Genomic DNA, 14,516 nt, shown 5'->3' with positions numbered 1-14,516 from the left:
AGGCTCAAAATGCTGCATTCAATTTTTCCTTCATTGGCTGATTACCAAGATGTGCTGTTTTAAGGGAAAACAAAGCCAGCCTGTGGGGGGCTAAAGGCTTGCATGGGTATTTTGGCAGCCATGCCCTGCTGGGAAGTCAGAAATGGGAGCGAATGCCTAGTAGGGAGTGTGTATGGGGGCAGGGCTGGTGTTTTACGCCCCTCCGCACCCCCGCCCCCCGCCTCCCCCTCCCCCTGGCTTCCAGGCAAGACCACAGAAAACCTCACCCTAGGATTAATGGTCTCTCCAGCATGGGCTACACAACCCATGAGTAAGGGCAAATGTGAAGTAGGCCCCAGCTTCGGGTGGGTCCTAATGATGTCTAAAGCCAAGCCAAATTGCCCAGCCTGCTGCTCTCACCGCTCTCCAAGCATAGGAACCCTCCTCCAGCTGGCCTTGGCCTTTGCCCAGCCTGCTCTGCAGAGCTGCCTGTCCCTGAGCCATCCCTCTATATGCTGATTACCACAGTGGTGATGTCTGCTAAGGCGAGGCTCACCTGTGGTCATGTTTTCCTGACTTGTTTATCAAGTTTTGGTCACTCATTCTTTCACATGAATTAAACACACATCTTTTTCAGTTTCAGAAACAAGTGTGTCTTTGCCAAAGAGTGAGCTAGGATCGCCCATTAATACACATGAGGAGAGAAATGGCAAATGGGTAAAGTGGAAAACACCATTTTCATTTCGAAGCTGTTTGTGGCCTGATGGCATGCAGAGAGCCCAGCAGTGCTCAGTCCAGATGTGGTAGGCTCACTCACCACACAGCCCTTCCTTTAGCTCACACAGTTGTGCAGAGGCTCCTCCCTGGGTTAGGAAGCAGGGAGAGGTGAGGGGAACCAGGCCCTGCCTCAGATGCTCCTGGTTCACTAGGAAGCCAGTCAGCACTAGAGCTGGGTGGAATCGAACAGGTGGTATGTAGATGGACAACCAGCACTAGCAGAATGAAACACTCACCAGGGGGATGAAAGGAGGCATCACAGGGTTACTGGCACTCCAGCAGGGGATTAAAAGATGGACATGGTCTCATGAGTAGCTAAGAAGAGGCAGAGGGAATTTGTGAGCAAAAGCCAGGAGTGGGAAAGAAAAATTATCCAAGGCATGGTTGTAGGTGTGGTTTGAGGGGACAGGTGGGAGATGTGAACCGCTAGAATGACACTCTGGAAGGGCAACGTGGCATGCAATGTGCCCCAGAGGGAGTGGCAGGGTGCAGGCAAGGCACAACTCCAGTTGATGGGGAGGGGCAGATGAGAAGAGGATAGGGATGGGGATGGGGTAAAAAGAAGCTATTGGCTGTGACTATTACACTAATATCCATTGTGTAAATGGAAGAATTTGCATTTCTAGATTTAAAAAGGTGCGAGAAGGAGTCTTAAAAATTAATTTCATTAATCAGGACAGAATGTGTTCAAAAGACTGCCTTGGTTTCAGAGTCCTGGTGATATAAGCCTTGACTGTGTGCCCACCCAAATCTCATCTTGAATGGTGGTTTTCATAATCCCCCTCTGTCGTAGGAGGTAATTGAATTATAGCGGCCTTCATGCTGTTCTTGTGATAGTGAGTTCTCACGAGATCTGATGGTTTTATAAGGAGCTTTTCCCCCTTTGCTTGGGACTCATTCTCTCTTCTGCCACCCTGTGAAGAGGTGCCTTCCACTATGATTGCAAGTTTCCTGAGGCATCTCCAGCCATGCAGAACTGTAAGTCAATCAAACCTGTTTTCTTTATAAGTTACCCAGTCTCAGGTGTTTCTTCATAGCAGCGTGAGAATGGACGTATACGCCTGGTAAGAATCTGCCCACAGACCTCCACATTTGCTCCTTTAGGGTGGGAGTCCTCAGTGTTTCTTTTTCAGTATTTTTGTGATCATCCAGCCCACAATGTGGGTCCCAATGTTTTTGATTGCACAAGTTTAAAAAAAATTGAGGATGCACTCCAAATGTGTGTATATTTGTTATTCGTGCATCCTCTAAGGACTTATACATACCACTATTCTAATGTATTTGTATACATTATAAACACATGCAATAAGAAATAGTAAATTTTAGGCTTGGCACGGTGGCTCACACCTGTAATCCCAGCACTTTGGGAGGGTGAGGCAGAAAGATCACAAGATCAGGAGATCAAGATCATCCTGGCCAACATGGTGAAACCCTGTCTCTACTAAAAATACAAAAATTAGCTGGGTGTGGTGGCATGCACCTGTAATCCCCGCTGCTTGGGAGGCTGAGGCAGGAAAATTGTTTGAACCTGGGAGACAGAAGCTGCGGTGAGCCAAGATCCTGCTACTATACTCTGGCCTGGGTGACAGCGCAAGACTTCTCAAAATAGAATAATATAAAAAAATACTGATATATATATATATATATATATAGTCATAAAAATAACAGCAACAAAAATGAGATTCTGGTCCGACCCTGAACCGAGCTCAGATCCTTTCCCTCCCAAGATATCAATGGTGGGGAGTCTCACAGAGAAGCAGCTCCTGCCTGGTGTTTTTCAGTTGAGGAAGGTCATCTTCTACTAAACAAAAACATCCGAGGGAACAAAATGGTTAAGACTTCAGCTGTATTGTCTCTGTAGACTTCAATTACTTCTTTGGAAATTAGGCATCCCCTTAGAAGTGATTGATTTTTATGGTCATCTGGAATATTTAAAATCAGAACATTCTATCTAGCCAAGTACTGTGCCCCTGACATCCACCTTTCAATGGAAGTTTCAGAAAGCCAATCCGTTGTTCAATTTTACTAAGAAAAATCTCAGCTTCAGTTCGGTCACTGGGAGGATGTGGTCTAAGGAGCAAATAGTTTCTGAGACCCTGTTTCACGTCTTCTGAACGTGAAAAATCCTGGTTAGCTGGTAGGAATCCTAGAGCTCCAAGCTGGCAGCCCTCATGTGAGTCTTGTGGGTGTGGACCGCGTGTGTTAGTGAAACAGTCATTCACAGTTCAAAGCCATTTGAGAATGCGCAGCTCAGCCCCATTATTCGTGGAGTCTGTTTGTGATTTTTGCCTACCTGCTGAAATCTATTAGCAACCCCTACCTGCTGAAATCTATTAGTAACCCCTACCTGCTGAAATCTATTAGTAACCCCTACCTGCTGAAACCAGTTCTCACGGTCTGTTTGTGGTCATTCACAGACATGTGCAGAGCAGGGGAAATTGGAGTCAGCAGCACCCGTGTTCCCAACGGAGCCGGAGCAGGGCCTGTGTGTTCCTGCCTGTTTGTTCCAGCTTTTGTGCTGTAAACAAGTGTGCTTCTCGTGATCTATTTTGCCACGTGTTTCACGTTTTTGTGCTTCTGTTGGTGATTCTGCGGTTTCAAATGGCCCTTGAGCATAGTGTAGAGTGCTTTCTGGTGTTCCTACGAGTGAGAAGGCCGTGATGTGCCTTATGGAGAGAATATGTGTGTTAGAGAAGCTTCCTTCAGGCCTGGGTTATGGTGCTACTGGCTGTGAGTTCCCTGTTAACCAACAATTTACACTAATTATATTATCTTTAAAAAGAAAGACCTGGTGGCACATCCTGCGCTCACCCCTCAGTGACCTGCTCACCTCCCTCTGTGGAGACCAGTGTTGGAGAACCCAGGTTTTCACCCCAATGCTTTTGACTGCAAATGCCTTTGCAGTCTGACCTCAGAGTGTCTGTGCAAAATTCCCTGGTGAGGGGGCCCACAGGGCTTCACAGGATTTCCAAATGGTTTATGAACCACAGACACTTCAGACTCGGTTCTTTTGAGAGTGAACACAATTTTAAAAGTCTTTTAAAAAAAATATTGATGTGAAAGTCACATCACAAAATTAATCATTGAAAGCGAACAGTTCAGTGACGTTTCCTGCATTGACAGTGCTGTGCAACCGCACCTGCTCTCAGTCCAGAGCATCCCAGCACTCCCCCCCGCACAAGGAACCCCAGCAGGGTTAAGTAGTTGCTTCCTGTCTCCCGCTTTCCCCAGGCACTGCTAGCAATTCATCTAATAAATTTACCTATTCTGGACATTTCACAAAAATGGAATCATACAACATGTGACTTTTTGCATCTGATTTTTTTTTCCACTTGGCGTTGTGTTTCCAAGGCTCATATAGTAGTTTTCACAACAATGATCACGATAACAATGAGAATGACACAACAGCAGGAAATGCTTAAGTTCCTACAGGTGTGGTTCTGGCATGCGTTGGAACAGCCATTCTCTCTTGAGGGCCAGGACTCAATTCCCTCCTCCACCTGGTAAATGGAGTATACTCTTGGGGTCCAAGATTGGGGGAGGTCCACAACCTGTAAGGGCCCAGCACAGAAGCCCTGCAGACATGCCTCACAGTGGTCACTAGCATGGGACCCTTCCAGAGAGATGTTCTTGATCACAGGAACCTCCTCTCTCAATTGAAATCTTTCTCTATAGCATTTCTTCAGAATTTGGAAGACCAGGTTTTTCAGGAATCTTGAGGTGTTCTCTTGTGTGAACTCAGGGGCCTCAAACAGAGGTTGGGGGCACTTCTTACATTTCTGGGTAAACACCCTCATCTTCACCTGGCCCCTGGACTTCTCCTCACTCCAGTGCATGTGGAAAAGGACCAGAACTTGGCTAGAGTTCCAACTGCGAGAGCAGGAGGAACACTGGAACCTGTGGAGACAGAAGAGTGCCTCAGCCTGGCTCCATGTGGCCACATCACAGGGCGCCGCCAGAGAAAGAAAGGACCAACGCACAGAGACATGACCTGACTGGGGCTGTGGCTCAGTGGTGGAAGAAACTACTAAGACCTTGTTCCCGTCTCTGTGGTGCCACTCACACGCTGCATGCCCCACAGTGTCTGCTACGGAAACAGTGAACTGCAAGCTGGCAGAGCTGGGAGGGACCTTGGGCATTGCCTAAGTCCAACATGCTCATCTTGGGAATGAGGCACCCTCTGGAAACTCCTGTCCAGAGACCCAGTGGGTATAAAAGGCATGACTAGGACTCTGGTCTTCTGATTACAAAGCAAAGCTTCTTCACATAGGACAGAGGCCACAAGTGCAACAGCAGCCAATTCAGTTCAGAACCCTGAAATCCACAAATGCATACAAATGGGTGTTGATTAAGTTATAGACTCATGGGTTGGTGGTGGGAGCCTGAAGGGGCCAGGGTTTTCCTAGAGAAAAGCCTTTGCCTTTCCCTTGGCCGCCCAGGGTTCCCGGTCTGCAGTGTTGCAGGGAGATCACAGTGTCCAATTCTCTCTTCATGTGTTCCCCCTCCAACCCAGGTCCTTTGCTCGAAGTAGCCTGGAAAACTTCATATTTTGAATGCTACCAGCTTCAGATAGGGTACAAGGGAATGACACCTTGTCTCAGCAGGGAGGGGGCAACTTTCTGAGCTAAGGTATCTGGACAGATACATGTTAGGAGGTAGAGAGAGAAGACGGGAAGCACATGGCTGCACCCAGGGGAGGAATTATGGGAGAGGCAGAGGGCTGCAAAGTGTGGCGGAGACATTTAGTCCTCACCAAATTATCCATGCACTCCCTCCCACTTTCCAGCTCTTTTGCAGTGAGGTTGTGGCCTTGGGACCAGTTGGCTGATGAGATGAAGCCAGCAGTGATAAATGTTCCTTCCAGATATGCTCACAGAAGCCCTGGTAAGACATTCTAGTTCTCTCTTCCTCTGCCTTGGTGACCTTGGAAGCCACATGTAAGGTTAAATCAGTGATATTACCAGGTTTATGTATCACTGTAGCTGAGCTTAGCCTTGGCTTGGTGCCTGGTTACAGAGAAATGAGGCTGCGGGTGGTGAGTTGGAGGGGATTGAGAAGAATCAGTTAGACCAGGGCTTGCCCCTTGACTCCAGCAGCGCCTCACAGGGTGAATGCGAGGTTGAAATGAGAGGGAGAGGCCAAGAAGCTGTGACCACTGCAAGAGGACCTTGGTGGCAGCCACCCACAGTCAGCAGTGCAGAGGGGCCTGGGCCCTGCTGAGCAGAAGTCCACTGCCATCCCCTGGGTCTCAGTGCTCTGCTTCTGTGCTGGCTCAGAGTTCGAACTTCCCACAGATAAATGGACCGAGACTTTGGTGCAGTGGTCCCTATGGCAGCTCCTGGCCTGGGAAAGCCACAGGCCAGTGGGAGAGCTCTGCTCCCTCTGTGTGGACTCTCCCCGGGAGGGGGCAGCAGGTGGGACAGGGTCCCCTGCCTTCACCCTCTGTGCACTGTGGGCAATCACCCCCCTCACCCTCCCAAGCCTTGGGGCTCCCCATTCCCACCTGGAAAAGAAAGGGTGAGACTTAGGATGATTTCTGACTTCTATTTTAAAAAGATTCTCTCAGCTCAGAGTTGAGAAGGGCAGGATTGCTGCCTGTTGCCCAGGCCCCCTGCTCCTCTGGCCTCCCCCAGGGAGTCTCCTCTGTGCTGTGAGTCACTCCTCCTAGGGGCTCCATGATGGGTCCACGAGTTTCCCTTGGCAGGGGCACATGCACTGCCCCGTGGCTACGACAGCCGCCCTTCCTCCTTTCCTGGCTGCTCCCTGTCCCCACCCCCACAGACTGATTTCTCTGTACCCAGGCATCAGCTCTCAATGGTGCTCAGGCCTGCTCTTATTTGGGGGTTCACTGTAATAGTGAAAAAACAGTCTTTAATGAAGTTAAAACTTCTTGGATGATGGGCATCTTACTTCCCATAGTCTTCAATTTGCAAGCATGGAATGGAACAAGAAAAGTAACAGGTAAACCTAGTAAGAAATGAACAAGGATTTTCTGGAATGTGTGCCATTGCATTCCCCCTCACCTGGCGGAGGTCCACTGCTGGTATTGAACCCACCCTGGCTTCAGGACGTTGGGAAGAAGGCCTCTGTCTGGCGTCAGGGTCCATCTGTGCCATGGCTTCACCTCCCGCATTAACTCCTGAAACGTCTGCTTCCATACTCCTGTGTCCCAAGCCATTGCTGCTGCTGTGGTGTGCCTGGGTGGGTCGAGCTCTCCTGGGCCCTGGCAGGTCTGTTGTGGGAGATGAGATTTCTCACTTCAGAGGACGAGGGCTCAGACCTGCTCTCCCTTCGAGGACCTGGATTGGGCCCATGGACTACGTCTCTGCCCCAGGGACAAAGGTCAGCTGGCTCCAAGTTCAGAGGATGGCTGTAGGTTCCAGAAGGAATTCTGAAAGACACAGAACTCGTGATTTTATTCATCAAAATATTACCACAGAAGAGCTCTGAACTCCAAATCAGGAGGAGTGAATTTCAGTCTGGCTCTGCTGTCTACCTGCCTACTGCCTGGCACACATCTTGTCGCTTCTAGCACTCCTGTAAATGGTGGAGACAGGCTGCAGTTGTTCTTTCCAACGTTCTTTCTAACATTGCAAAATCCTTCTCCATCAGGCTTCTGTGCTTACGCTGGGGAGGAGAGACACAGGGAAGAAAGATGCAGTGGTCCTGGGACCTCACCGAGATTTGGATTCCCATGTCCTTGTTCCAGGTTCTTTTCATTCTGGCAGACACCCAAGGCTGCCCACCCATGAGAAATCAAAGCTGATGTAATCAGTGTTTGCCTGGGCAACAGATACAAAGGCACAGGTCGCTGAGAGGCCATTAACCCTAGCCCTAGGCAAATCCAGAGTCACTGCCCTCCTTTCTGAGGGGGATCCTCATCCTCCACTACCTGCAGGAGAGGATTGAGGAGGAAGAAGAGAGGGGATTAGGAAGTGGGCACTGGAGTGGGCAGCACCCCAGGAAGGTACACAAGCCACCCCCTTCCTCCTCTCCAGCCCAGCTGCCTGCAGCTCTTGCCCTTGGGTTCAGCTCCTCGGCAGGCTCAAGTCCTGGGTCTCCCCTCTTTCCAAGCCAGTTTAGTTTCTCAGCATTGGAGCTGTCAGTTCCAGGGGGATTGGTTCCAGGGCCCCCTGGAGATACCAAAATCCTCGGATGCTCAGGCCCCTTATATAAAATGACATAGTACTTGCACATCCTTCCATATACTTAATTGATCTCTACATTACTTATAAGACTTCATACAATGTAAATGGTATGTAAATAGTTGTTATACTGTATTGATTTTAAACTGCGGACTAAAAATAAGATCCTAAGCCCCTGAACCAACGGAATGGACCTGCTTTTGGCCAAGGTGACTCCTGAGAAACTTGAAAAACTCAAGTCCCAGCTCTGACAGGAGGGGAGGTTGAACACACCTTATCATTCCTCCTCCCTTTGGAATTTAGGGACAAGTGACCAGCATTGAGGTTAAAACAGAGATCATGAGACTGACAGAATAGACTGCTTGTCACAATAAGAGAACCAAATTATAAACACGACCTAAGGCAATGTATGGTAAATGCTGTGCCCTACAAACTGTAATATCTCATTAAAGGGAGTTTTATTAACCTGGTGTAATGGGGCTATTTTCCAATTAGCATCGCACGCCAGAGATCCGACCTCCTTAACTTAAGCATTCCTTTTGCTGACTTCATCTGTACACAATGCTTAAGTCATTCAACCCACGCCAATTAAAGAATCCCTAAAACCCACCTGTAACACATAAATCCCCCACTTAGAGAGTAACCCCACCTTTTCAGGTGCACTTTCTCAGGTCCTCTTGAGACTGTTCCCCAGGCCATGGTCATGTACGTTGGCTCAGGATAGACCTTAAAATATTGTACAGAGTTTTCTTTTGTTCCCTGCATCTAGAGCATCCTTGACATAAGTAACTCCATCCTAGAAAAAGGCTCCTTCTTAGATTTCAAAAGGCATTGTGCCAACAGGCACCAAGTGTTTCACCTAATCAATAAAGACTGCATTCAATCAGACAAGGACATAACCAAGCACACTCTTCCATGGTTGGTCCTCACCAGAGGACTCTGTGGCCACAAAATGAGCAGGACTTCAGCAGCTCGAAACAGCTGACTTAACAGATGCTGTCTTGCCGTCATTTGTGATAAGCACCTGGCATCTGCCACTGAAGGCTCTGCCCACATCAAAGACTCTTCCTTGCAAGATGCTGACAGATCGCCCAGATCAGGCCAGGATGTTCTGTGTGCACATTGCTGTTCCTAGACTGTTTCGTTAACCCTTTTCCCTATCCCTTTCCCCTTGATATTAAATGTTACTTTGTTGGTTGTGGAATGTTTAATCTATAACATTGATATGTTCATTAGGTATACTATGATGTATGGTTTTCGATATTGACTGACCTGGGGAGTGGCTTGAGCCTGTGTGCTCGTGGCTCTGACCACGGAGTGAATGGGTGGTACCAAGGGGAACGGCCTCCTTGGGAACTCCATGCAGCTCATGGCTCTTGTGATTGAAACAACATCAGCAAAAGTCTGAGCTTGTGGAAGGATACACACGTGTATGGACTTGATTATGTCTGACTGAGCCGCTCATGACGTTCTATTAACACAATTAGTATATAGTTTTTAATGTTGTACCATTTCTTGTTGTTTGTTTGCTTTTTCAATATTTTTAATCCCCAGCTGGTTGAACCCATGGATGAGGAACCTGAGGATACAGGGGGCTGGCTATATTTCACTCAGCTCACGAATTACCTAGATTCAAGGACCCCTCTTAAATTCTCCCTTTTGACTCTTTCTTTTCCTACAGCCTCACTCTCTGTGCTCCTCCCACTGACTGTCAACTCCAGGGCAGACTAAGAAAGGATTTAAAAGCAGGGAGGGTGCAGGAGAGAGAATCTAGACTGGAAGTCCTGGAAGCTTTTGGCCTGGGCTCTGCGCAGCTGTGGACTGTGCATGCATCACTGCAGTTGTTTTGTGGATGAAGTTCAGGAAGAGGACTAGGCATGCCTGCTGCAGAGAGGGGCCCATCAGCCAATGCTGGTCTCTCATCTGCTTGAGCTTGACGAACACAATTCCAGGATCTATTTGGAATACTCTCAACTCTCACTGAGACCACCCACTCGGAAACTGATATTTATCAACACAAATACAGGCTTGCATCACTATGTCTTATCTGGTAAGGGCAAGGCAGGCTCGGTACTCCCTTCCCTTCCTCCATGCTTTGGCATGACCCTCCATACATTCATCTCAGCCTTCCAGCCCAGAGGCCATTCTCCTTGGAACAAGGTCAGTGCATAGCTTGGACACTCACTGTCACTCTTTCTGAATACTGGGCTGGACCCTTGTGTGCTACTAGGAGAAGCCCATCTCTGAAAGTTGGGGCCTTGTACCCTGGGGCAGGTGGTGGAGATGGGAGGGGCATGGGTCTCCTCTACCTCCTTGCTGACTTCCAGGTGGCCTTAAGTGAAATCTTTGTTTGCACAGCGGTAATATAAGTATTTTTCCAGCTCAGGTCATGCTCCAAGCCACTTGGATACCGCCTTCCTTTTCCCTGCAGATACTGTGCACTGGCAGTGATGCCAGGCATGATACTGTGCCAAGGGGGCAGAGAGTTAGATGATTTTGAATGAATTGAGGAATTTCTGCACCCTCTGGGGGAAACATCTTGAACTTCTCCCTCTGTTTCTCCATTTAAGTGTTCATGTCAGGATCACCAAGCACCTGAGTTGAGCATGGTGGCACTGAGTCTAGCAGGGTGAGAGGAAGTGAGCTCTTGGGCTGAAAGCCTGGATCTCCAGGAACTCCAGGAGACATGCCATCAATGTCCAGAGTGTCAAGGACAGTCGCTGTCATTAGTCAGACAATTTATTTGTGTGAGCAGGTGTTTGTATGTCAGAAACTACTTTTAAAGCCCCCATTCTGGGGGTGGGTAATCAACGGAACAGATGGAATCTGGGAGCTCCTCAGGCCTGCTAGCCACTCTCTGCTCTGGTTCCTGCCCTGTGGTGTGTGCAGACCCTGATAGCTCCCCGGCAACAGGGAGAGCCCCACCAGGCTGGTCTCCTCCACACCTGCCTGGTGCGGCCTAGCCCTTCCAGCAGAAATGGCAGCCAGCACTTACAGGGGCTTTGGTGTGAACCTAGTTCAATTTTTTTTTGAACCAGGTCAATTTCTTTCTTTTTTTTTGACACGGTGTCTCACTCTGTCACCCAGGCTAGAGTACAGTGACGAGATCTTGGTTCACTGCAACCTCCACCTCCCAGGTTCCAGCGATTCTCCTTCCTCAGTTCCCTGAGTAGCTGGGATTACAGGTGCATGCCAGCACTCCCGGCTAATTTTTGTACTTTTTAGTAAAGATGGGGTTTCACTATATTGGCCAGGCTGAAGAAAGTCCATTTTAAGAGCATGAGTTAATGTGAATATTTCTAATTAAGTGGTTTTTTTTTAAAACCCTGCTGTAATGTAAGTGGATATTAATCTACATTTCCTTCTTTCAATGAACACGGGCATACTGATATCTATTGTCATAACAACAGCAGCAACAAAAATGAGGCTTCAGGCCAAGACCCTAAACTGACCCCCCAAACTCCTTCCCCTTCCCAAGACAGGAGCAGTGGAGAGGTCCCACATGCTGCAGCAGCCCTGACCTATGTTTTCAGTCAAGGAAGGTCATTTTCCATGAAACAAAAATATATTTGAGGCAACAAAATGGATATTTAAGCTTCAGCTGTGTTGTGTCTATAGACTTCAATTCACTGTCTTTAAAAATTAGACATCCCCTTAGAAGGGACTGATTTTTGTGATCATCTAGAATATTGAAAATCACAATTTTTTTTTTGAGATGGAGTCTCGCTCTGTTGCCCAGGCTAGAGTGCAGTGGTGCCATCTCAGCTCACTGCAACTTCCACCTCCCGGGTTCAAGCAATTCTCTTGCCTCAACCTCCTGAGTAGCAGGTACCTGCCACCATACCCGGCTGATTTTTGTAGTTTTAGTAGACACAGGGTTTCACCATGTTGGTCAGGCTGGTTTTGAACTTCTGACCTCAGGTGATCTACCTGCCTTAGCCTCCCGAAGTGCTGGGATTACAGGTGTGAGCCACCCTACCTGGCCCCAAATCACAACTTTCTATCTAGCCAGGTTTTGTGCCCCTTTATATCCATCTTTCAACAGAAGTTTCATAAAGTCAGTCCTTTGTACAGTTTGACTAAGAAAAATCTCAGCTTCAGTTCAGTTACTGGGAGAACACTTGGTGCAAGGAGTGAGTAGTCTGAGACCCTGTCCTCTGAACATGAACGATCCTGGTTAATTGGGAGGAACCCCAGAACTCCAAGCTGAGTCCTCACATGAGCCTTGTGGTGAGAACTCCACATGTGGACCCCATGTGTTAATTAAACAAGGTTCTTCACAGTGTAAAACCATTTGAGAATGCATGGGTCAGCCCCATTGTTCATGGAGTCTGTATTTATGAATTTGCCTATCTATTACAATCTATTTGGAACCCCCAAATCAATGCTTACAGTGCTTTTATGGTCATTTGCAAGCCTTCAGAGCAGGGGAAATTGGAGTCATCAGTGCCCCTCTTCCCAGCTGAGGCAAAATAGGGTGTCCCTGCCTGCTTGTTCCAGTTCTCATACTGTAAACAGGCATTCTTTTCCTGGTCTGTTTTGACACATTTTTCACATTTTTGTGCTTTTCTTTTTTTTTGGTTTGGTGTCTTTGCTGCTTAAAACGGCCCTGAAGCACAATGCTGAAGTGCTGTTTAGTTTTCCTAAGAGCCAGAAGGTTGTGATGTGCCTGACAAGGAAAATGGGTATGTGAGAGGAGTTTCATTCAGGCCTGGGGTGTAGTGCTGTTGGCTGTGAGTTCCATGTTAGTGCATCAGCAATTTGTACTGATTTATGTGTTTTTAAGTGAAAACAATGTAAGGTCGTGTATTAACCAAACTGTTGTGACCAGGGGTTTGCAGGAACCTAACCCTATATTTCCCCTAGGAGCAAAGGCTCAGTATTCGCTAGTCCAGTGATCATGGCAGCATTATAGGACATAACTACTGGGAACAGCAAGATCAGCGCCACATCCCCCATTGTTCCCCCAGTTATAGCCCTCCCTCTGTCTTTCTACTGGGACAGCTGGGTTGGTGACGTTACATAACTGCTATTGCTCAGTTTCATCCGGGAAGTAGCTACTAGCATAGTTAAGTAGCAGTACTAGACCCTGCAGGATCCCCAGGTCCTCTGCCATCCCCCGCACATCTGTGTCCCTCAGGTCAAAAGTCACAGCTTCACTCTTTAACCAATGAGGCTCCTAAACTGGTGGTCAGGATGTGCCAGAAGGCCTCAGATTCACCCCCTCATTTTGGCCAGAGCAAATAGAATCCACCAGGAATTAGAAATCTAGCCATTTCAGACTGCCATTTCCTTTTATTCCAGCGTTGCCTAGAATCTGGGCAATGGCGGATATATTCCAGCAAAGCGTGTCTACTCCCTCCTCAGCTCAGTGCTTTACAAGTCCGGTGCCAAAGGTGGCCTGGTCAGTTCGTGGGTGGCTACTTATCATCACTTCCCTGCCGTGCTTTGTGGTCTCTCCCCGAACTACAGCAGGTCTGCAGTCTCTGCATCAATCCTGTGAGAGGTTATCTGTAACATCACAAGATGTGAGAGTCAACCATTTGTGTAGGATGTGATTGAAGGAAAGCTGCCAACAGATCCGAGGGGGTTCTTTCAGTTCTCCACGAACTGTGAGTCTCTGTTTCTGTGTTCTGGAGCTAGGGATGTGGAGGAGAATAAAACAAAGATGCTGTCCTCACAGAGCTTACATGTTTTTCAGGCAGTGATCCAACGAACCAGCAAATATGCAATGTCATGTCGGCCAGGGATAAACGGGGTGGAGAGGCACAGCAGAGTGCAGGACTGGAAAGAGTGATGGTGTGGGCTGTAGGGATGGCTATTGTGAGTGGGCAGCTGGGGAGGCCTCAACATGGGATGACATTTGAGCCAAGACCTGATTTAAGTGAAAGATGGGGCCGAGCACAGACGTGGAGGAGACACATTCAGATCACAGGAGACAGCCAGTGTGAAAGCCCTGAGGGTGAAGCAGCCATGGTGTGTTCCAGAAGGAACAGGGAGATCCGTGCAGCCAGAATCAAGTGAAGGGGAAAGGAACAGATGAGGTTGGAGAAGCAGCTGAGGACTTTGGGGCCTTAGGATTTTATTCCAAATGTAATGGGAAACCACTGAAGTGCTTTGTGTAGGTGAGTGACAGGGTCTGATTTCAAGATCAAAAGTTTTACAAGCCAGTTTAGTTCCTCCTTGAAGCTAAGATGTGATTCCTAAGAACAGAATTTTCCAGGGCTGGGACTATTAAAAGTTTCCTTTGAACCACTGGTTTTATGATTCAACTGAGAATTTTTAACTGCTACCCAATGAGAAGACTTGCCCTCCATATTGTAAAAGTTCTCATTTCTGATGACCTGTTCATGGGCTGAAATTCCATTTCAGGAATGGGAAAAACCATTACCCCGAGATAAAATTCACAGCCTGTGCCAGGGCATATGTAAATGAATAATCCAGAATCAATATGAGATCACGTGATGTGGGAAGCCTGTGGATGGCCACAGGAAACCCCTCCTTGCCCAGCAGTCGGGGCAGCTCAGGCAGTGGCACCTATCGACCCTAGACCCATTGCCCAGGTGTGCTCCCAGGCTGCAGAGGCTCCTGACTTGCAGAGCTCCTGGGGCCCAC

The 14,516-nt window shown here is 48.1% G+C and overlaps 1 protein-coding gene across 1 annotated transcript; it reads right to left on the bottom strand.

Annotated features, from left to right (window-relative positions):
• Nucleotides 1–3,868: 3,868 nt before the first annotated feature.
• On the bottom strand, nt 3,869–7,046 carry RTP3 (receptor transporter protein 3). Its single transcript, XM_054245560.2, has 2 exons — nt 6,780–7,046; nt 3,869–4,653 (listed from the first exon to the last, which is right to left on the bottom strand). Exons 1-2 carry the CDS (start codon nt 6,932–6,934, stop codon nt 4,110–4,112), a joined length of 699 nt encoding a protein of 232 aa, XP_054101535.1. The 5' UTR covers nt 6,935–7,046; the 3' UTR covers nt 3,869–4,109.
• Between the last annotated feature and the right edge of the window lie 7,470 nt (nt 7,047–14,516).

The sequence above is a fragment of the Callithrix jacchus genome, chromosome 15 (assembly GCF_049354715.1).
Source record: "Callithrix jacchus isolate 240 chromosome 15, calJac240_pri, whole genome shotgun sequence".
NCBI classification, from domain to species: domain Eukaryota; kingdom Metazoa; phylum Chordata; class Mammalia; order Primates; family Cebidae; genus Callithrix; species Callithrix jacchus.
Note: the sequence above shows the minus strand (reverse complement) of the source record. Positions and strands in the feature narration are given on the sequence as shown.

Bases quoted from the DNA above. Each gene is read 5' to 3' on its own strand.
- RTP3 (XM_054245560.2), bottom strand. From the start codon at position 6,934: ATGGCTTGGGACACAGGAGTATGGAAGCAGACGTTTCAGGAGTTAATG. The intron at 4,654-6,779 runs GTGAGGGGGAAT...CTGTCTCCACAG, and splicing joins CAGCAGTGGACCTCCGCCAG to GTTCCAGTGTTCCTCCTGCT.